We start from the raw sequence: 24,459 nt of genomic DNA on the forward strand, positions 1-24,459 counted from the left end.
GCTAATCAACAGAAGATTAAATAGTGGATTAATCATCTTCTCTCCGAATCAGTCACACATTTGATCTGGTATTGTTCCATGGGAAGATGGCTGACATCAGTCGAACAGAAAGACATGCTCTGCAATGCACTTTTAATGTATTGTGTATTAGCTGGGCTAATTTACTGAGAATATAATGCACATAAATCACTGCTCCGAACATTTTGTTAATCTTTCAATAATGCAAATCCCTCAATGGTTTAGCAAGATCAGTCATTGCATAGCTAGGCAATGGATATCAATAAAGATTCAAATATTGGACTGTGTTGCATTAAGTTGTTCTCAACTTGGGTCAATGTTCTCTGTCAGTTGTGTCACTGCGCAACAACCCAAGACTGCCTCGCCAGGCTTCTCGTAAGTGTGCCCCTTTAAGTAGGCGTGCAAAAATTTTGTTTTTATTTATTCATGGGGTTTGGGTGTCGCTGGCTAAGCCAGCATATATTGTTCATCCCTAATTGCTCTTGAGAAGGTGGTGGTGGGCTGCCTTCTTTAACCTCTGCATTTTACCCACTGTGTTGTCAGGGAGGGAGTTCCAGGATTTTGACCCTACGTCAGTGAAAGAACGGTGATGTATTTCCAAGTCAGGATGCTGAGTGACTTAGAGAGGAACCTTCAGGTAGTGGTGTTCCCAGATATCTGCTGCCCTTGTCCTTATAGATGTAACTGGTCGTGGGTTTGGAAGGTACTGTCTAAGGAGCTGTGATAAGTTCCTACAGAGCATCCTGTAGATGGTACACACAGCTGCCACTGTGTGTCAAAGATGGAGCGAATGAAGGTTTGTGGATGTGCTGCTTTGCTCTGTCTACATCCGATGAGGTTTGTCGATCTTCTCACTCCTCCAGTCACCCCACTGCTGCGCAATGTTGTGCAGGATTCAGCAGGCCACTATAATGCAGGGCTATATTGGAACGCCCCACCAGAGCGGTCCAGGCTGCGAATGTGCATCTTGAGGACGTCCTGGTTCCTGGTTGCTAAGTGAGCGTTGTTATACTGGTTCTCCACCTGGGTCTGGGGCCTCCGCATAAGCGTCATCAGGCATGACCTCAGCAGGTACGCCTTGTCGCCCACTAGTCAACTCCTCACCCGACGGTACACCTCAAAGGTGCCAAGAACCTCGAGCTGCACCAGGATGTATGCGTCATGCATGCTGCCTGGGTATTGTGCGCAGCCGTGCATGATGTGCAGCTGGTGGTTGCACACCAACTGCAATTTCGGAGAGAGGACCCCCTTCCTGTTAATGAAGGATGCCCCCTGTACACCAGGTGCTCTGAGGGCCCGGGAACCCCCGGGACCTGAGGCGTGCCAGCAATGGCAGTAAATCCAAGAGCCAAGGCATCCTGGTGGACCGAGTCCTGGTTAAAGTGGATGTCGATCGCTGCCGTTGGAAGATGGAGCATCAGTGGCATCTCCGATGCACCTGTGCACAGACGTTTGTGAAATCTCGCACATGTCCCGCTGGAGCCCTGGAATGAGCCAGAGGCATAGAGGTTGATGTCAGCCATCAACATAATGGCCACTGGGAGCTGGTGTCATCCTCTTGGCATTTGCGGTGCCAGGTCCATCACCATCTGGCACAGGTGTCACACGGTCTTCTTAGTGAGACAGAGTTGACAGCGGCACACGTGGTCTGGCAGCTCCTAAGGACGAGCGCCGACGGTAAAAAATGTGGCTTGATGTGGCACCACCTTTATACCTCCTCCTCGGCCTGCTGGCGGGCCGGCACCTGAGCCTCACCGGCTGGCTCCTGCTGTTCTGGGGCAGGCTCCTGTCATGCAGGGTCTTCCCTGGGCTGGCCCTAACGCTGTCTCCACCGTGCATTCACGGTGGCTGCGGCAGCCATGTAGGCAGCTAGCATGGCAGGCTGAGTTCCAAATTCCATTTCTGAGAGGGGGAGAAACAGACTGTCAGCAAAGTTATGCTTTCTTTGACCATCCAAACCCTCCAAATGACATGGTCATCCTGCATTTGACTGCTTAACTACTTTCACCAGTCAGTCACCCCAACTCCCCCTTCTAGACCATGTACTTAACACTGCAGCCCTGTCCCTGTCGGTGACTTGCACCCGGCCTTTGATGTCCAAAGCCTCTTATACTCACCACTGTCCCTGCCAAATGCGGTACCAGTAGCTTCCACAACAAGTTAGCAATGGGCTCTTGTGGCTCCTGTTCTGGTTTTCCCAGTGGGATCCACTGCAGATGTCCTCACTGAGTAAGCCTCCATGGTGGCAGCTGGTTATGGAGCGGAGATGTTCCGACTTTGTGGGCATGTGGCTCTCTGTTATGAGACTGGTGTGTGGGCATGATCTACAGATGGGGGTCACTGTGGGATGTATCCCCTTCGTTGGCTGCGGTGTGATGTGGAATTTGGGGAAACAGAGGTTGCAATAGAGAGCTGTTCAGGTTTTCTGGAAGGCTCTGGGGTCTATATACTCATATTGTGTGATACCAATGGGGTGTGCTTGACCTGCAGGGCCTGGGGAAATCGCCTGATCTATAGGAGTGGGTTAGCTGATGAGATGGGGTATGTGCCAGGGATGGTTCCAGCAGCCATCGATTGAAATGTCCTTCGTGTGGATGTAGCTCTGTTCATCCCCTGCTGTGAAGGAGTGCAATGAGAACTCCCAACACCTGCTGGTCTGGTGATTGGGCATGGCCACATCCACCCCCGTGATTGTACCGCTGATACATGAAGGTTTCTGGATGGGTGGGTGATGAACCATCAATCGAACGCGAGACGAGTTGCTGTACAAAAGTTAGGCTTTAATAAGCTAGAAGTTAGCCCTGCGGTCGACTACAGTAAATGGACGACCGCCGGGCGTTCTGGCTATTTATACCTCGATCTGGAGGCGTGGTTAACTCAGCCTCTCGACCAATCGGAGAGCCGTCACATCTGGTCTCAACCAAAACGGTTGAGAGGCACATGGCCGACCAGGGCCAATGGTAAGCCGGTGTTCTGCACCAATGGCAGACAGCTATGCAAATCATATCACCACATTCACCCCTTGCGGAGAAAGAAGCCGGGGGGGTATCAACGAGAGCCGGGGGACGGGGGGGGGGGGGGGGGAAAGAGAACTGGTAGCAGCCAGAGAAGGGAGAAAAAATTTTTTGGCTTCCCACTGGCCCAGACAATTAACAATAGTACAAAATGTCCCAACAAGGTCCATGGAGTTGTTGCAAATTAAATCGAATCGATCAGTCTTTCCGTGGCCCGTGATGTTCTGGCAGACCGCCGCAGTGGAGTAGGTGACGTCGGTTCAGCCAATGGTGGTGGTTCCGCTGACGTCCTGGAGTCCGGGTGCGATGGTCCTTGAACAGTCTCCGTCAACCGAACTGGCGGTGGAGACGCCGTGGATGGGGAAGGGGTGGCCAGGGTGGGGCGCTGCGGAAAAAAAAGAGGGGGGGGGGTCTGTGGTGAAGGGGGGGAAGGCCGCACGCCGGCGGGTGCCAGGTCCCGGAGGAAGACCGTGTCCTGCCGACCGTCGGGGTAATCCACATACGCATACTGCGGGTTAGCGTGGAGTAACTGGACTTGTTCCACCAACGGGTTGGACTTGTGCACCCGCACATGCTTCTGGAGCAAGATGGGTCCGGGGGCGGCCAACCACGTCGGGAGAGGGGATCCGGAGGACGACTTCCTGGGGAAAACAAGAAGACGTTCATGAGGTGTCTGATTTGTTACGGTACAGAGGAGTGAGCGGATAGAATGTAGGGCATCGGGGATAACCTCTTGCCATCGGGAAATAGGGAGATCTCTGGACCGGAGGGCCAGTAGTATGGTCTTCCAGATGGTACCATTCTCCCGCTCGACCTGCCCGTTACCCCGAGGGTTATAGCTGGTCATCCTGCTAGAGGCAATGCCCCTGTTGAGCAGGAATTGGCAGCTCGTCGCTCATAAATGAGGACCCCCGATCGCTATGTATGTACGCGGGGTAGCCGAACAGGGAGAAGATGGAGAGGAGGGCCTTAATGACGGTCGATGTGGTCATGTCGGGGCAGGGAATGGCAAAGGGGAAGCGGGAGAATTCGTCGATTACTGCCAGGAAGTAAATGTTGCGGTTGTTAGAGGGAAGGGGCCCCTTGAAGTCAATGCTGAGACGTTCGAAGGGGCGGGATGCTTTGATCAGATGTGCGCGCTCGGGGCGGTAGAAGTGCGGCTTGCACTCTGCGCAGATGTGGTAGTCACGGGTTACTGTCCTGACTTCCGCGATGGAGAAAGGCAGGTTGCGGGCCTTAATGAAATGGTAGAGACGGGTCACCCCTGGATGGCAGAGGTCCGCGTGGAGGGAGCGGAGGCGCCCTGGCGCTGGCGCAGGTACCGCGGGACAGGACATCAGGAGGCTCATTGAGCTTCCCAGGACGATACAACATCTCATAGTTGTACGTGGACAACTCAATCCGCCACCGTAAGATCTTGTCATTCTTAATCTTGCCCCTTTGTGCGTTATCAAACATGAAGGCTACTGACTGTTGGTCTGTGAAGAGGGTAAACCTCCTGCCTGCCAAATAGTGCCTCCAATGTCGCACAGCTTCGACTATGGCCTGGGCTTCCTTTTCCACAGAGGGGTGGCGGAGTTTGGAAGCCTGGAGGGTTCTGGAGAAGAAGGCCACGGGTCTGCCCGCTTGGTTCAGGGTGGTCTCCAGAGCACTTCTGATGCGTCGTTCTCAACCTGGAAGGGGAGGGACTCGTCGATGGCGCGCATCATGGCTTTTGCGATGTCCGCTTTGATGCGGCTAAAGGCCCGGCAGGCCTCTGTCAACGGCGGGAAGGTCGTGGTTTGAATGAAGGGACGGGCCTTGTCAGCGTAATTGGGAACCCATTGGGCGTAGTAAGCAAAGAAACCCAGGCAGCGTTTGAGGGATTTGAGAGTATTGGGGAGAGGGAGTTCCATCAGGGGGCGCATGCGTTCGGGGTCGGGGCCTATCACTCCGTTACGCACTACGTAGCCGAGGATGGCTAGACGGTTGGTGCTAAACACGCACTTATCCTTATTGTATGTAAGGTTAAGGAGTTTTGCGGTTTGGAGGGATTTCTGGAGGTTGGCGTCATGGTCCTGCTGGTCGTGGCCGCAGATGGTGACATTATCGAGATACGGGAAGGTAGCCCGTAATCCGTACTTGTCGACCATTCGGTCCATCTCCCGTTGGAAGACCGAGACCCCATTTGTGACACCAAATGGAACCCTAAGGAAGTGGTAGAGGCGCCCATCTGCCTCAAACGCGGTGTATTTGCGGTCACTCGCGCGGAGGTGGAGCTGGTGGTAAGCGGACTTAAGGTCCACCGTGGAGAAGACTTTGTATTTCGCGATATCGTTTACCATGGCGGAAATACGGGGGAGAGGATACGCGTCCAGTTGCGTAAACCGGTTGATGGTCTGGCTATAGTCGATGACCATCCGGTTTTTCTCCCCAGTCCGGACCACCAGCACTTGGGCTCGCCAGGGACTGTTGCTGCCCTCGATGACCCCTTCCTTCAGCAACCTCTGGACCTCGGACCTGATGAATGACCGGTCCTGGGCGCTGTACCGTCTGCTCCGTGTCGCGACGGGTTTGCAATCGGGGGTGAGATTAGCAAACAAGGAGGGGGGGTCCACTTTGAGGGACGCGAGGCTGCAGATAGTGAAGGGGGGGGGGGTATAGGGACGCCGATTTGGAAGGTCAAGCTCTGCAGGTTACACTGGAAGTCCAGTCCTAGGAGTGCCGGTGCGCAAAGGTCAGGGTGGACAAGGAATTTGTAATTTTTTAAAACCTTCCCTTGGACCGTGAGGTCCGTGATGCAGCACCCGGTGATGCGGACAGAGTGCGAACCTGAGGCTAACCCAATTTTGTGTTTTACCGTGGCAGGGTGAACGAAGCTTTCTGTGCTCCCGGAGTCCAGCAGGCAGCCCGTCTCGTGGCCGTTGAGGTGGATCAGCGTTGTTGTTTTGGCGAGCGTGCGTGGTCGTGACTGATCGAGTTGAATGGCCGCGAGCCGTGGAGAAGAACCATCATCGCAGTCGTTGTCGCCCGAATAGTAGCTGGCAGGACCTTGCGTGCCAGTCCCGGAAGGTGGTGCCCAGGATCCGCACGTGGAGTCGGGATTCCAAGATGGCGGCGCCCAGGACCCGCACGTGGAGTCGGGGCCCCAAGATGGCGGCGCCCAGGACCCGCACGTGGAGTTGGCGCCCCAAGATGGCGGCGCCCAGGACCCGCACGTGGAGTCGGCGCCCCAAGATGGCGGCACCCAGGACCCGCACGTGGAGTCGGCGCCCCAAGATGGCGGTGCCCACGGGGCCCTCATGGTTGAGGGGGGCGGAGTTAGCGGTGCCGGCGGGCCGACCGGAGCGGCTGAGAGTGGGGGCAGAGAGGCGCGCAGGCCAGGCGCAGGGGCCCGGGGGTGGCGAGGAGAGAGTTGCGCGGTGCGCTGGGAGGGCCCGGAAGGGCCCGGAAGAGAGGTGGAGGTGCGCAGGCCGGGGGCAGGGGCCCGGGGGCTGGGGGAGAGATTGGCGCGGAGTACTGGAGGGGCCAGCAAGGGCCCGGAGGGGGGGATCCCCGGTCGCTGCACGGTACAGCAGCGATCGATTTGGCCTGGCAGACGGAGGAACATAAAACATAGAACACTACAGCGCAGTACGGGCCCTTCGGCCCTCGATGTTGCGCCGACCCGTGAAACCATCTGATGCCTATCTGACCTACACTATTCCATTTTCATCCATATGTCTATCCAGTGACCACTTAAATGCCCTTAAAGTTGGCGAGTCTACTACTGTTGCAGGCAGGGCGTTCCACACCCCTACTACTCTCTGAGTAAAGAAACTGCCTCTGATATCTGTCCTATATCTATCACCCCTCAATTTAAAGCTATGTCCCCTCGTGTTGGTCATCAGCACCCGAGGAAAAAGACTCTCACTGTCCACCCTATCTAACCCTCTGACTATCTTATATGTCTCTATTAAGTCACCTCTCAGCCTTCTCCTCTCTAACGAAAACAACCTCAAGTCCCTGAGCCTTTCCTCATAAGACCTTCCCTCCATACCAGGCAACATCCTAGTAAATCTCCTCTGAACCCTTTCCAAAGCTTCCACATCCTTCCTATAATGTGGTGACCAGAACTGCACGCAGTACTCCAGGTGCGGCCGCACCAGAGTTATGTACAGCTGCAGCATGACCTTGTGGTTCCGAAACTCAATCCCCCTGCTTATAAAGGCTAGCACACCATATGCCTTCTTAACAGCCCTATTAACCTGGGTGGCAACTTTCAGGGATTTATGTACCTGGATGCCGAGATCTCTCTGTTCATCTACACTACCAAGAATCTTGCCATTCGCCCAGTACTCTGCATTCCTGTTACTCCTTCCAAAGTGAACCACCTCACACTTTTCCGCATTAAACTCCATCTGCCACCTCTCAGCCCAGCTCTGCAGCTTATCTATGTCTCTCTGTATCCTACAACATCCTTCAGCACTATCCACAACTCCACCGACCTTCGTGTCATCTGCAAATTTACTAACCCATCCTTCTACACCCTCTTCCAGGTCATTTATAAAAATGACAAACAGCAGTGGCCCCAAAACAGATCCTTGCGGTACACCACTAGTAACTGAACTCCAGGATGAACATTTGCCATCAACCACCACCCCCTGTCTTCTTTCAGCTAGCCAATTACTGATCCAAACCGCTAAATCACCTTCAATTCCATACTTCGTTATTTTCTGCAATAGCCTACCGTGGGGAACCTTATCAAACCCCTTACTGAAATCCATATACACCACATCAACAGCTTTACCCTGATCCACCTGTTTGGTCACCTTCTCAAAAAACTCAATAAGGTTTGTGAGGCATGACCTACCCTTCACAAAACCGTGTTGACTATCGCTAATCAACTTGTTCTTTTCAAGATGATTATAAACCCTATCTCTTATAAACTTTTCCAACATTTTACCCACAACCGAAGTATGGCTCACAGGTCTATAATTACCAGGGTTGTCTCTACTCCCCTTCTTGAACAAGGGGACAACATTTGCTATCCTTCAGTCTTCCGGCACTATTCCTGTCGACAAAGACGACATAAAGATCAAGGACAAAGGCTCTGCAATCTCCTCCCTGGCTTCCCAGAGAATCCTAGGATAAATCCCATCTGGCCCAGGGGACTTATCTATTTTGACATTTTCCAAAATTGCTAACACCTCCTCCTTTTGAACCTCAATTCCATCTAGCCTGGTCGACTGAACCCTTCTTCCCGCAGCTCTTACAGAGGGCGGAACAGGCTGGGCAGCGCCGGCGAGGGTGTTTCGCGAACCCACAGAAATAGCAGCGTGGCCCCGTGGACTTGTCGGGGCGTCCCGCGGCGCAGGCCTGAGGGAGGTCGGGAGTGGCGGATGGCGGTGGGGAAGCGTGCCAGGAGGCCCAGGGTGGTGCAGCGCGGCTGGGGACATAGGCGCGGGCGTTTAAATCGGCGACCTCCAGGGAGGTGGAGAGAGTCCGTGCCTCAGTTAAGCTGAGGTCGTCTTTCTCCAGCATCCGCTGGCGGATAGCGGCAGACTGCATCCCAGCCATGTAAGCATCTCTGATCAGAAGTTCCATGTGCTCCGTAACTGAAACTTGGAGGCAGGAGCAATTCCTCCCCAGGACGGCGAGGCCCTGGTAAAATTGGTCTAATGACTCACCGGGGAGCTGTTGTCTGGTGGCCAGCAGATGTCGGGCGAATACTCTGTTGACTGGTTTAAGAAACTGTCCATTCAGCTTAAGCATGGCCGCATCGTAATCTTTTTCTTCGCTGCCGTTCCCACGCTGGAGTGAAGGATGTGAAGCTTCTGTGCCATGGTGGGGGGGCTGTTTGCAGACGCCAGGTATCCCTCGAGACATGCCAGCCAATGTTGAAAGACTTCTGAAGCGTTCTGAGTTTGTGGGTTGATGCGGAGGCATTCGGGCTTGATCCGGAGCTCCATCTTCAAAATTCTAGCTTATTAAATTGATGAGCCATCAATCGAACGCGAGACGAGTTGCTGTACAAAAGTTAGGCTTTAATAAGCTGGAAGTTAGCCCTGCGGTCGACTACAGTAAATGGACGACCGCCGGGCGTTCTGGCTATTTATACCTCGATCTGGAGGCGTTGTTAACTCAGCCACTCGACCAATCGGAGAGCCGTCACATGACTGGTCTCAACCAATCGGTCGAGAGGCACATGACCGACCAGGGCCAATGGTAAGCCGGTGTTCTGCACCAATGGCAGACAGCTATGCAAATCATACCACCACAGTGGGTTAGATGGATCTCTTCATGGTCAGGAGACGTCTGAGCATTACAAGGAGACTGGCAGCAGTCAACAGTTTAAACAGTCAAGAGCTTGTAAGTAACACCAAAGGAGTGAGTTGCTTGACTTTTACAGCAGCAATGGGAGGTTCAGCCAAGGCACCCTGATCACAAAGGGGATACCCCAAGTCTAAAACCTTACCCAAGTCCCCGCTAGTCTGAGAGCTCCAGGCAAACAGCCCCGGCAATCCAGAAGACAATGAAAAAGGTAACTACTGCCGCCAGTAATACTTGCACCAAATCACGCCCGTGTGACGTTCGGCTGGGAGGGGTGGAGCATAACTGGGGTGGGGGGCTGGAGAGTTGGGCTTTCAACCTGTTAATCGCATTCAAATGAATGCAAAGAAGCCGCTTGCACATTCCTGGCGCGGGACGGGAAGCCCACTATGGCCGGTCAGGCAGGATCGGAGTCTAGGGATAGGTTCGCTGCTCGGCGCCAAACCCATTCCTACCCCGATGCGGGATTCTCCGCCCGATTGGGACTCTGGCGGTCGAGGACTCTGGGTCTGTACTCGTTGGAGTTTAGACGGATGAGGGGGGGATCTTATTGAAACTTACAGGATACTGAGAGGCCTGGATAGAGTGGACGTGGAGAGGATGTTTCCACTTGTCGGAAAAACTAGAACCAGAGGACACCATCTCAGACTAAAGGGATGATCCTTTAAAACAGAGATTAGGAGGAATTTGTTCAGCCAGAGGGTGGTGAATCTGTGGAACTCTTTGCCACAGAAGGCTGTGGAGGCCAAGTCACAGAGATAGATAGGTTCTTGATTAATAAGGGGGTCAGGGGTTATGGGGAGAAGGCAGGAGAATGGCGATGAGAAAAATATCAGCCATTATTGAATGGCGGAGCAGACTTGATGGGCTGAGTGGCCTAATTCTGCTCCTATGTCTCATGGTCTTATGGCAGCAGGGAGCAGAGAATCCCGCCCCATAGATGCGCTTCACGTCAAAGTGTCGCAAAGTGGTACAGGTGTGGCTCACATGACTAGAGAATTTAAAAGTGGAAATCCTTTTTTCAGGAGATATTGTGCACCACTGTTCCATGTCCGTCCACCCTGGTTTTGCCTAACCGAAATATGATAAAAATCAGAGGTCAGTAACAGGAGCACACAAACGAGTTTGTCAACGTGACATTTGCTGTGTAAGGTGGATGCTCCTCACAATAGATGGCACTTTGATTGGCACACTCTGACAGAAAGGTTTCATCCCACTGATATATCACGTTAAAACCAAATAAGCAAGCACAAGGCTATGTAGCTTTAGATTTACAACCATCACCTTTTAATGGCTTTTACCTATTGTACTAATGACTGTGTTAGGAAGGAAGGAATAGTCTCTTTTTGTGTCAGCTTACTTGGTATTAAAATGCTTTCCTTGTTAACTTCTATAATAAAGGAGTAGAGTGATTTGAAAAGAGGCTGCCATATCCCACTCTTTAATCCACATTTTCCACTCAGCAAGTCTCCTATTTATACAGCTGGACAAGGGTTAAATATAATTTAAACATTGCTGCTCTCTGATAGCCCCAGTTTCAAAGTACCCCCAGGAAGCTGTGATCCCTTGCTGCTTAATTCTGAATTCATGGAACAGCCTGGAAATCGACAAAGGAGATCATTGGATGCTGGTTGCAGCAGGTTTGAAAGCTGCACTCGAGTTTTTTTAAATCAATTTCTCACTGTGACGAGTAAGCAAAACAAGAAGATATTTATGTAAAATATTGGGCAGAAGATTGGACTATTCAGGGCAACAAGAAAAGGATTGAGTCTCTTTAAACAAGCCACGGCTCCATTTGTCATTGTGGTGAAACAGATTTGACTATAATAAAGCTAAGCCTGGGGATGAATGGTTGGTGACTTGCTCGTCACTGGTACTGGATTTGCGGTGACTGATAGGACTGAACTCCAGTACAGAGAGCCTGTTGATAAACAGTGATTAATTACTGTCTATCCAGTTTATTCCTTTTGAAAGTATATTAAATCCTTCGATAATTATTTGCGAATATATTCCAAGGAATGTGGCCAGGCAAAGACGGCCATGTACTGCCTCTCCAGGGAATTCAAAACATATGGTAGCGTTTAGACTTGGCAAACTGCAGTACTATGGTTAGGGGAGAGAAAAGATTTGTGGTAAATTAATCAAGTGAGCTCGACAGTCCGCCTTGCTTGGAAATGAAGGCAAGTATCCATTAAAGATGATTTGGTACAGCATCAGGAAAAGGGAAATAAAAATGAAAAATGAGCCCTTTCTGTCGCCTGCTTTCATTTCAATCATTCTGTGTCCCCTTTTCACACTGCTATCCTGCAGGTTTCTTTATTGCTTTCACTTATTTTCTGACTTGTAAAATTATTTACCTGCATAAAACTCTGGGCCGTAGACAGCTCCGACGACTGGATTTAATTTCCATCCTGAAAGAAGAGACAGGTCTGATGTGAAACAGCTTTGCAACAGCAAACTTCATTCATCACAGCTAAACTCCAGAACTCATCTTCACTCACAGCTCAAGGAGCCACTGCCGTACACAATGGACCGGTAATCACAGCAGAGTTTTAAATTCGCACTTGTATTTATTTATTGGAATATATTATTTATGTTGAATCATCCATGCATCCAGAAAGGTTAGTTTAACAGGAGACCCCACTGACAAGATGAAAGGGTGCAAACAAATATGGGAAGATTATTTGGCATGAGGCAATATTTGTATGACACATGTGGATAAACACAGCTACTTAAGAGCTGGTAAATAACACAAAGTTATTTCAGTGCTTAATAGATGACCTATTGCCTGGTTTGCTCTCAAGTTCTGACTACTTACACATTGTCAGTTTGGCCCAAGAGCAAAATCTTAAATCCCTCCTTCACAAATAGAATACGCAGTAAACCTCTCTCCTCCCATTGTAACAGTGGAATGTATGACAGAAAAACAGCTCTTATTTAACAAGAAATTAACATTTTAAATTTAACACAAATGAAAATCCCCAAATATTTCAATATTTTTTGAGAGCAAGCAGCGACTTGATGGCCTGGATTTTGCAATTGAGATTAATGCTGATACATTAGATGGCAGCATGGTGGCTCAATGGTTAGCACTGCTGCCTCACGGTGCCGAGGACCCGGGTTTGATCCCGGCCCTGGGTCACTGTCCGTGTGGAATTTGCACATTCCCCCCGTGTCTGCGTGGGTCTCACCCCCATAACCCAAAGATGTACAGGGTAAGTGGATTGGCTACGCTAAATTGCCCCTTAATTGAGAAAAAAATTAATTGGTACTCTAAAAATGCTAAACATTGAAAATAATGCTGATTGGAAAATCCAGTCTGATATTCCAAGAATGTAGGTTCTGAGGGCAGGCAGAATTCTATTTGGGAACTAAATTTGACCAATTAAAAAAAGGCATTGATACCATTGTACAATCAAACAGTTAATTGCATTTGAAAGGAAAACTGTTCCTGACACGAAACTCACTGGTGAAATACTGTGCATATGGTCACAATTCAGAACATATATGTTAAGGTTCCTCTGTGCGCAATTTTTCATGCACTGGCTAACACATTGGTGTTAAATTCCTGTGTGTGTTATTTTAATCAAGTTGTTAATTTACAGATGGCTTTCAACTCCCCAAGTAGACACAATGGTACGCAATGTAGTGTCCACACATGATTGTACTTGGATTTTAATTGAAAAAGGAAACTTAGTTTCATGATGAGAAACAAAGTGGCTATTGTCTGTGACAATGCTCAAACCAAGGAAGGTCTTGCTGTTTCAACTACAATCTGAAACCGTTTAACTGCCCTGTTACGTATGACATCCAACCAGGCAAATGTGCTTCTGATTGTAATTAGCTGACGATGTGCAAATCCTAAACATGCAATGAAATGAACAGACTTTCTGCATCTATTCTTTCAGCTGACCTTTTTTAAGCTAGTAACCTAGGCAGAATTAAAATGCCCTTTTCTGTCAGTTGGTAATTATTGTTTGGTTCAATTTTAAAATCAAACCCATTTAAAACCACCTCTTGGTTACGATCACTTTTTTATTTACCAAACATCGACATCCTGATAGCAACAGCACAATTTCCCGCCACTGCAACGTTAACATATTCATGATCAAAATGAAGACTAAAGTTTCTGAAATGGGCCTGGAATTTTCAAATTGACTCTTTTTTTTCTACACTGCAATAATGTTAATCATATTACTTTGAGAATATTGTCCTCATGATGCTACATGAAGATCAATTCTTCCTACTAATTAATGACAACAAAATAAATATCAGGTAGCTTAACCTACCGACGTGTAAGCGAAGTCATTGAGAACTTGACACTCAGCTTTTGACATTCTAATTCACATGTTTTTGTTACTTGGATAAAGTTAAATGGATCTAACCAGGGCCAAGCAACAAGTCTGAAGTCACAATCCCAAAATGGTCTTTTTTGAATTAATTTATAAAAAATGTTTTGGCTTATTGATAAACAATGAGGAAGAACATGCCCTCTGTATATATTCAACCTCCCCTATTGAAAGGTTCCTTAAACACTAGTTAACGCTGTTGGCTGGAGATATTGAGAAGTGTCCTATTTATATAGGTCTAGAACTGAGATGACGAGTCCACTGGTTGCAAGGTCCAGAGTTATAAGAGATCCTGATTTGGAGGGTCAGATATGGAATGGTTTTACTTCAAAGCCTAGAATATTTTCCCTAATTAATTGAAGCGGAATGCACTTCAAACTTCCTCCTCCGTAAAAAAAAATACTGAAACAATTATTAACATCCAATTACGGAAAAACAATTATTTCATTTTTAAAAATGTCTTTACATTATTATAGGGGAAATCTGGACAATTGGTCTAATTCACCAACTACTTATTAAATACATTTGGATAAAATCACACAATGGGATACTGATGTGCAAACACTGAATTCATTCTCTTATTACTCTGCTACTTTAGTTGTTGACTTAACCCATTTATTTTAAACAGGTGGAGTAGCGTAAGGAAGTATGTAGAGGGAAATTTTAGATAGATCTGCTAAAATATCTCCGAGAGCGCAATCAGCATACTTTTGGGAGAAAATACGAATGGGTTTTAACAGCATGTTATACTGTCACTCTGTCAGGTATAGCAATAGAAACAAGATGTATATATTCATGAAAATGATTGGGAACAAACAGTCACAAAAGTTCAAGAAAGGACAATTTGTTTGCAGCAGCTTATGATTTCTTGCCAGAGGGCCTGGCAACTGTGAAGAAGAAAAAGTTCCTTAACATCAGGCATAATTCAATCAGCATTTAATCGGCCTCCTTTCATTGATTTCATTTTGGCTTACTCCATGCTGACTTGCTTCAGCAGTGAGACTGTGTACTGCATGACTGGCTCCTCTAGATCTCTGTCGATTTGTGGTTGACACCTGCTCCGTCCAGCTCCAGTTACACTGTTGAAGATTTGGCAATTTCCCGACATTGAGAGCTGCAATAGGGGTTGGAATAGGGGCTCAAACCCCTCAGTGTTACGAAACCGAAAGATTGACTATACAGGCATCGTTCTCTCAGAGCAGCGCACAGCAAAAAAGCATTCTCCTTGCGAATTCAAACAAATCTCAGTGTATTGAAGGGGAACAGACTGTTGTTCAACCGCTTGCATTTGGAAGACGATATTGCTCAATTCAAAGACTTGTTAGTCAAAATTGAGAGAGATACTTCTAGATACCTCAGTCGAAACCATCATTTAAATTTTTTTTTTAAATTTCCCAATTAAGTGGCAATTTAGCGTGGCCAATCCACTTACCCTGCACATCTTTGTGGGGGTAAGAGCCATGCAAACAGGGAAAGAATGTGCAAACTCCACACGGACAGGATTGATCCTTGGCGCCGTGAGGCAGCAGTGCTAACCACTGCGCCACCATGCTGCTCCAGTAGAAACCATCATACCGGGAAATAAAAAGTGTTAAAATTCAAGATATAATACACGATGACTATTTTTTCTATTGTGTATTAACTAGAAAAAAAGTCCAGACTCTGAACTCGGAAAAGGGCTGTTCGATGTTGCTGTCACAATTTTAAGAAGGCATTGAATTTCTTGGAAGTTGCTTAAAGATCTTAGAGGCCACACGCACAAATTCTGAGACCTCTTTTGTTACAACCACTGCTCTCATTCTGTTCTATAAAATTGCTATGAAAAAATACTTTCTGTCGTCTAATCTTCCACATCTCTGCAGGTGCTTCGATGCACTGTTCTGCGAGCTGGATGATACCGAACACTGAAAAATGTGTTGGTCAGAGAGCATCAAATGAGGAGCAGTGCAGTTTTAAATGTTGCTGCAACAACTTCTCGCAGGTTTAAAATAGTATAATTGAAACTGAAAACCTATTAATCTGCCTGTGTGGAAACTAATATTCTATTGTTCAGATTTCTATATTGTCCTTGTACACTTGCGTCAGCATATTCATGTTCAATTTGATATAACAGAGGGAGCTCTCGGTCTCTCATCACAGGCTTTTTCTGAGTTCATCTGGCAAAAAGGAATAATTGAACTTCTGAGCACTTCCAAGCAAGCATCCGTGTTCCTACTGTGCTTTCCTGACTTATTCAACTCAATAAAACAGAAAGAATCCATAAAGGTTGTTTCATGCCTGCCCCATATGTAAATACTATTTTTTTTGCGCAGTTTGCGGCCAATTCAAAAGGGGAAACTAATTGAACCTTTCACTGAGCAGGCTCCTTATTTAGGATTGCTCTTTATGTCACGGTTTAATTGTATATACCATTACTATTGATGTATCAAAAACAATCTCCACAGAAATAACTGATTCATTGTCAGCAACTGCTGGTTACCTTACCATTTGTGTATTGATTGGGGGTCTTTTTGTTCGTCATTACTCTGGCTGTTGCATTGTTTACCTGCGATTAAACAATGAAACAAATCACATTCAGGAATTAATAGGATCCTCTTGAAGTGAGCTACAATGTGCTGCATAACCTGCAGTCGACCACAAGAAAACCCAAGAACCTTGGAATTGTCTCTATTCAGTCATGTGAAATAATAATCCCATATTAATTATTTCAGAAAGGTCTGTAACAGCTTGTGTTGGTCCTGGGAACTTGCTGTAGGCACTCTGTGCATTCTGTAGACCACACAGCTCATTTCAAACTAAAATAGTGTATATTAGTCATGATATGTAATAGTGTAAAATAACAAGGTATTGGAATGTATGCTATAAGGTGTAATCTACAGATGAATTTTATGAAACTGTTAAAAGAGTTTTATCCTGTGGTTTAAGCCAGTGTTTGAACCCATGAATTAGTTACGAGCTGCCCAGGTATCTATAATTGCCTTGCCTCCTATTTTAACAAAAGCATTAAAGTAATTGCAGCTATCCCTCTGTTAAAACAGCAGACAAAGTAGTTTCATGTTAATTCATTCATTAACAAATATTACACATTGCAATTCACCCTGTGTAATTTTGGCAGTTATACAGATGAGAAATGACAGTCTAAAGAAAGGTTCCGGTCTTTACATTGGTCCCAGGCACAGTATTATGCTGCAGAGTAATGTGTGCCAAGAATAGGTTTGTAATATATGCCCAGTTCCCCTTGCAATGAACTTCAATCCCACCTCAAAGGAACGTTCTCCATTGTATCTAAGTGACAATCCAAGATCCATGATCAATTAATTGGTCTCATATCTCAGACTGCTGTTTTGCGTTGAAACATCTTCCTGTGCTTGGAACTGATGCCCACTTGGAAATAAAATAAAACTGCTTTGAATTCAGATTTCACTGGTAGCCCCTAATACAATGAAGCAAGAGGCAAAGAAAGAGGACCTGAGGGTGATAGCAACAAACAAGAAATAAGAACAAGTGAAACAGAGAGGGAGTGAGAGGATACTGTTTGAGAAAAGTATTTTATACTCTATTGTCGACTACTTTTCTGAACAATCTGGTAAAGTTAGTGGAAACATTGCCCTGGTACATGGGATGCCTGGACAGATACTCTAGGCTGCACCTTTCATAATCATTGACAATTTGTAACATTTAAATGGTTTTGGTAAAAAAAATGATTAAAACAACACAAATTAAATTTGAGTGGACATAACCTTCACATTTGTTCCCACAAATTAATCTTGTATGGTTCTATATTGTTGTAGAGAATAAAGTCTGTTAAATTGACTGGACAATACATATGAGACATTTTCTATTTTAAATGTGCTGATTTATAAAAGCCACAATTTCCTCAAACAGTTCCTGTGCAAGCCTGTGTATGACAATAATGGTGATTTCTCTCTAAGTATATAGTTTTGCAATTCATACGCATGATGCATTTAGATTCACATTTATGCAGTTTATTAATGACCCCGATTCTCACCTTTGCAAATGGAAATCCTCAGGAACGTTCATTTAGATGCAGCAACTCAACACATTATGGTCTATTGCAAACCAGTAAGGCCTACTCACTCTAAATGCAATCCTTCACCAGCTATCAACAACTTTTTTTAAAAAACTGTCAAAACTTAATATCTTTACATAAAATCTATTAGTATTTGAAGTTTTAACGACATCACTTCTGTTCTTTCCTTCATTCTCTTAGTCCGTATTCATCCCCCTTTCCCTTTCTTGATTTCCTGGTTCTATGCACCATTGATGTTGTGCCTCAGCTTCTTGTAAAAAAAAAGAAATATTCAGTCACAGGTGGGATACGGGTGTAACCGGCTGGGCCGATGTTTTAGCCAATCCCTAGTTTACCTTGAGAAGGTGGTGGTGAGCCTTCTTGAGGTCTGCGTGATGAAAGTGCTTCCGCAATGCCGTTTAAGTGTCAGGATTTTGACCCAGGGATGAAGAGGTAACAATATATGCCCAGTAAATATGGCGTGTGACTTGAGGAGGAATGTGGAGGCGGTGGTGTTCCCATATGTCTGCTGCTCTTATCTTTCAAGGTGGTGGAGGTTGTAGGTTTCTGAGGTGCTGTCGTTGGAGCTTTGGGGAGGTGCTTACTGCATCCTGTAGACAGTACACACTGAAGCTAGGATACACTGGTAACAGAAGAGTGGATGGTAATGTACTGTTTTCTCCTGGTTGGTGTTGAACTTCTAAGTGTTCCAGTTGCATCCATCAAGGCAAGTGCGAAATATTCTACTGCGCTCCTGACTTGTACCTTGTAGGTAGTGAGGAGGCTTTGTGGAGTCAGAGAGAAGTCACTTGCCATAGAATACCCAGCTTCTGACCGGCTTCAATAGCTTCTCCTTTTATGCGACTAGTGCAGTTGATTGTCTGGTTCATGGATACCCCAAGCTGTTAATAGAATCCACAAAATAGAATTCCTACAGTACAGAAGGAGGCCTTTTGGCCCATCGAGTCTGCACCGACCCTATGAAAGAGCACCTTACCTAGGCCCACTCCCCATAACCCTACCTAATCCGCACATCTCTGGACAGTAAGGGGCAATTTTAGCACGGCCAGTCCACCTAATCTGCACAGCTTTGGACTGTAGGAGTAAAGCGGAGGAGCCAGAGGAAACACACACAGACATGAGGAGAGCGTGCAAACTCCACACAGTCAGGCAAGGCCAGAGTTGAACCCGGGCCTCTGGCGCTGTGAGACAGCAGTGCTAGCCAGTGTGCCACTGTGCTGCCCCAAATTGGTGGGAACTCGGCAGTGGTTCTACCACTAAATGCCGAGGTGAGGTGGTTAGGGTCCCTCTTGTTGAAGATCGACATTGCCTTTGCACTTGTGTGGGTCAAGTCTAATTTTCCGACTTACCAGACAAATCTTGGGGGATAGCCAGATGTTGCTGCATATGTCTGAAAATGCTGTATTATCTGAGGAATTGTGAAAGGAACTCCTCTAATCTCAGATGAAACTAATTACCAGGCGGTTAAAAATGAGCCAAAATTGACTCTCTTTCCAATTTTACATTCACTCCACCTGTGGAAAGCGCCTGGCCTCTTGCTGTTTGTTCTAATTAAGTCTTAGACCCATCAACAGCCATTTTTAGGATGGCAAGCAACATCTCAGAAACTTACTTTGTGACCTTTGAGTGATTTAGAGGGGTCAAGATGGCTGAGCAGAGATGTACAAGCACAAAAAGGTGGAATGGGAGCATAATCAGGACACTATTCACCAGGAAACCCCACTTTGCACACTCTGTTTTAGACTTCCAAGGCCCAGCTTTCGTAAACAGGAATTGTCAGGTGTAGTGCCCTGCATATCCGGGGACTGCACACCATGTTGGAGAAAATGGAGGAGGTGACAATCCTGCATTATTGCAGTTTACCATGGAGCAGTCAGCTCCCTGACTAGAAGTCTCTGTCACCTGCAATAGCATTTTCCAAGGATGCATTTTCTGAGACCAGACATGCCCTGGGCTCCCTCATTCCCTGCAGCTACATAAGTGTGGTAGTATGACTAGAGGTACTACGGTACCTGGGAGTGTGAGCTACTATTGGTGGAGAAGGCTTGCTGCTCATTGGCCCAAGTGCTGCTTTCTCATTGGTCAAGACGAAGGTAGCTCTGCCTAATGAGGCGGGGTATAAGAACCCGTGTTCCCCAGCAGCCATCGTTCTTTCTGTACTCAAGCTGCTGTGAAAACATCTTGTAGATTAAAGCCTTCAATTCGGACTACTCCTTTGTTTCAGTGGTTATTGATCGCGCATCAATAAGCTTGAAGAAAAACATCGATGGTGTTTCTGAGATCTTTCTCGACCTCTTATAGCCTGCTCCCCAACTGTTCCGATACGTTACCATGGATGGTTAGATGGGGCTCTGCACTTGGAGGGGACGCCTGCAATCCTGGCACAGCTCAGAGCCTCGTCTTCCTGCATTATTTCATTCAAGGGGGAAGGAAACAAAGACACTGGCCGGAATTCTCTGGCCGTTGGGATTCTGTTTGCCCACCGGCAGTGGATCCCGCCCGTGGATTTCCCAGCGGCATGGGGTGGCTTCAATGAGAAATCCCATTGAAAAGAGGCAGGAGGAGAGGATCCCGCTGCCAGCGAACGGTGCGCCGCCGAGAAACACACGGCTGGGGGACCGGAGAATCCATCCCACCGGCTTTGGCAAACTGCAATTACTGACCTGAACAGCTGATCGGCTGAGATTGCAGATGTCACCTATGACCCGGAGGTATAATACCTAAGGGCTCGGTAACTTTGTAGGGGGAGCTGCTGTTGGTGCAGCAGAGGGTGATGGAACACTGTCACTACCTCCTTGGTAAAGCACATCTTCCACACACACTGCTCCTTGGTGAACTGCAACTAAGATTGCCTGGTTTTATATATTCCTGTGGGATAGGCCTTCTCTTAGCTGTACTCCTCCTGGCTCTGCATTCTGCAGCTCCATGTGCCAGTCACATTCTTCTCAGCCTCTGGCACCAAGTTCATTGAAACCAATTGGAAGTTGGCCAGATGCGTCCAAGACTCCTCTGCTGACTCACCAAATGCTTTCAGAAACAATGATTTCAGTTCAAGGAACCAAAGCTCAAAAAGCAGCACACTGACAGTCCAAATAAATAAACCAGTGACATACTGAGAGCTGTTGATTATCCCTTTAATTAATGCTGGAAGCATCACCCTCCAGGCTGTTGATTTGTGTGACACATTTAGAATTGCAAAATAGGACACCGGGGGGGGGGGGGGGGGGGGGGGGGTCCGATTTAATGGAAACATTTCTAAGTGTCACTATTTGGATGTGATTGGCGGAGTGTTTCTCGATGGCCGCGTTGGTGAGATCGCAGTTCGTATTTAACGGCATTTAGTGCCAGAAATGAGTCCCCACGAGCGTCTTGCCATCACTGGCTGACTTGCAGTCTGATTCGACAGACTCGCGCCTTAGTGTCTTGCTTGTCACAAGAGGAAGCTGCTTTTAAATGCTCCCTCACCACACACTCCCAGGCAACACAGAAACATGGCAGTGCACAGACCTGCTCTTTGCATGGGGTTGCCAACGAGGCCAGGTTTCACGACGCTGTAGATGCGAGATGGGACATCCTGGCCCCCCGAAGGGGTTGGAGGATGAGCAGCAAGGTCACCAATACCACCTGGGAGGCAGTGACTGCAGCTGTTCGTGTGGGCAGCATGACCAGGAGGACTGCATCCAACGTCGGAAGAAGACCAATGACCACTACCAAGCTAGAAGGGTAAGTTACCACCTCTCTCCTGGCATCAGTTCCACCTGCCGTTCCTCAAATCCCCCCTCCCCACCCCCCACAAATCACTGGCTGACACCTCGCACCCTTCCAACCTCCGATCTCCATGCTTGCTCCTCAGTATCTACTGGCACCCACCAGCTGAACCCCTTCAAGTCCAGGTGTATGTCCACACAAAAGCTATCTACTATAGACCCCGCCCTAACCCGTCAAGTGTGTGGCTCACAATGCCCGTTCTTTGTCCCCGCAGGAGAGGATAGCCCATAATAAGCAGGAAAGGGCCAAAGTTGGGGGTCGTCAACCCCTATGAAGAACTGGTCCTGGAGATCGTGGGTTGACCGAGGAGAGAGAGAAGTCATTGACAGCGAGGTTGGCCTGCAACACTGAGGTGAGGATCCATTGCCTCCTCACATGGATGACCTGTCTCAAGTGAGTTATTTTAATGTCAGACTAAATGATCCTTCCCTCTCACTGACCACATGTCCATTGTCTCGCAGCATCTCCATCTGATGGAGCATGGCCATCTGGAGTCATCGTCTCATCACCTGCGCTACCACCACCTAAAGAGACCGCCTCAGACGAGAGCACCAAGGAGACCACTGTCAAGGAACCATAGCTATCAGCTCCACCTCTCACCAGCGCAGAGACACGCACCTCGGTGGGTGACATTAGTGGACAGGCTTCTGAAGCAATCAAGTGAGCACACACAGTCGCTGATTCACATCAGGTGGAGGCAGGCACATCAAAGAGAGTCAGAAATCGGAGGTCTTCTGGATCCCAGGACGCAACTGAGTCCTAGTCAGATGCCGAGCCTCTGGCAATGTTATCCCAGAACAGATGCAGATGATGGGACAGAGCTGTGAGATTCAGGAGCAGCATTCCAGTGTGTGCAGGGCCGATTGGAGGAGTTCCAAAGGTTACGGGCGCTGGAGATGATGCCAACAATATATGGCATCGAAGACAATGCGGCTAGGGTGGTGACTGCTGTCGCAAACCTTGAGCACGACATCAGCGTCTTGAGTGCTGGTGCCCAAGACATGGCTCAGTCTGTGACGACCATGGCTCGGCCTCGGCATCAGCTTGAAAATGGCAGGAGCACTGGGCTTGTTTTCAAGCCCATGTATCTTTTACGCCCAACGGGGATTTGGGCGCACCGGGTAAATAGCGGGAAAGGCCAAAATAGAGATTCACGCCGGACACAAATCAGTTTGCTATCAAACCAGCTCGCTCCCAATGGAGAGTTCTCAATTGTGCCCAAATATGGCGAGAATATAATTAACCATAATTTCCAGCTTATTAGAGAGATTCAACTGCAATGGCTTGGTCAAGGGGCTGGAGCATTTCAGGTCAGGGTTTTCCCCTGGGCCTTAGGGGGGAGGGGGAAGAAGGGGTGCTGTAAATTCCTCAGTGACTCTAATTAAAAAGAAACGCCACATCACTGTTTGGGTCTAACTAGCAGACTCCGATAACGTTTAAAAATAACTAAAGGATGGTCACCACCTTAATTCAAACTGGCTTAGTGCTCACCTGATAGAGATAAAATGGGCTCTCCCAAGTGAAAAATCCAGCATCCTCCCAAGGCATATTATTAAGATTAAATATTATTATTAAGGCATATAAACTCATCGCATATATTTGGGTGCAAAAGTATTTAATTACTGTTAAGTCAGCACAATCATTTGCTCATTAGCTTTTCTGCAATAATGTGAGAAACAGTACAATTATTATTTCCACCGCGCTAAGTGTGGTACGTCCTGAAGAACTTTGTATTAATTAAAGCTGTAAACAATACGATGGGCAACGAGGCTCCACCAGCAGCCCTGGTCCTATGCAATCTTTTTTGTTCTGACCCACTGTCCCACATGGGACCAGAGGAACTATAATAAAGTTGTCAACACTTCAGGAAATTAATCTTTCGTAAGCATGGAAGATTTGGAATTGTTGTAAAATCTGACCTACAAGCTGTGCCAATGCAAATGTTTTCCCCTTTTATTTAAAGCACATGCCGAGGTCTCAACGGTGCAAGTTATGGGTTTACTCTCCCAGTGATAGCTAGTGAGGCTTGGTGCAAAGGATAGAAAGGTAAATTGAAATAGGTTTGTCATTTGTGCTGCATTCAATGCAGGAAATCTTGGAAGTAAACACTGTGCCATAAGAAACCGCAATGCAAATTCTTGTTCCCTGACGCCATTACACCTGTCTGCTTTGTCGGCAAGATTTTATGCTCAGCTTATCCTTTGTTGCACTGTCATTAGTCACTCCCGAATGGAATTCCTCTTATCCCCTATAAGCCAAATTGTGTCTTTACCTGCCCGATATTGAAATATATAATTGCAATATTCAAGGGGCAAATATTGAACACTTTGCATTGTGTTCTGGTTTGTTGGAAGACATTGCATGCTGTCACCTGAACTCCTCAAAGATAAAGGAGGAAAAATCAGACTGAGGTTAAAGCTACAAACATAGGAACATAAGAACTAGGAGCAGGAGTAGGCCATCTGGCCCCACGAGCCTGCTCCGCCATTCAATGAGATCATGGCTGATCTTTTGTGGACTGAGCTCCACTTTCCGGCCCGAACACCATAACCCTTAATCCCTTTATTCTTCAAAAAACTATCTATCTTTATCTTAAAAACATTTAATAGGGCAGCACGGTGGCCTAGTGGTTAGCACAACCGCCTCACGGCGCTGAGGTCCCAGGTTCGATCCCGGCTCTGGGTCACTGTCCGTGTGGAGTTTGCACATTCTCCCCGTGTCTGCGTGGGTTTCGCCCCCACAACCCAAAAATGTGCAGAGTAGGTGGATTGGACACGCTAAATTGCCCCTTAATTGGAAAAAATAATTGGGTAATCTAAATTTATTATAAAAAACATTTAATGAAGGAGTCTCAACTGCTTCAGTGGGCAAGGAATTCCATAGATTCACAACCCTTTGGGTGAAGAAGTTCCTCCTAAGCTCAGTCCTAAATTTACTTTCCCCTTATTTTGAGGCTATGTCCCCTAGT

The 24,459-nt window shown here is 47.4% G+C and overlaps 1 protein-coding gene across 28 annotated transcripts in view; it reads right to left on the minus strand.

The window, feature by feature from the left end:
- Positions 1-24,459, minus strand: part of rbfox3a (RNA binding fox-1 homolog 3a) — a 1,730,437-nt gene that overhangs the window by 60,271 nt on the left and 1,645,707 nt on the right. For all 28 annotated transcript variants that reach the window (XR_005457923.1, XR_005457925.1, XR_005457924.1 and 25 more), the window contains 2 exons: positions 16,157-16,217; positions 11,681-11,734 (listed from right to left, as the gene is read on the minus strand). Coding sequence is in view for 23 of the 28 variants with exons in the window: in XM_038776720.1 (XP_038632648.1) it covers positions 11,681-11,734; positions 16,157-16,217 (115 nt within the window). In the remaining 5 variants the exon portion in view is untranslated. The remainder of the gene's footprint in view (positions 1-11,680; positions 11,735-16,156; positions 16,218-24,459) is intronic.

This window comes from Scyliorhinus canicula, chromosome 18 (genome assembly GCF_902713615.1).
Source record: "Scyliorhinus canicula chromosome 18, sScyCan1.1, whole genome shotgun sequence".
Taxonomy (NCBI): Eukaryota; Metazoa; Chordata; class Chondrichthyes; order Carcharhiniformes; family Scyliorhinidae; genus Scyliorhinus; species Scyliorhinus canicula.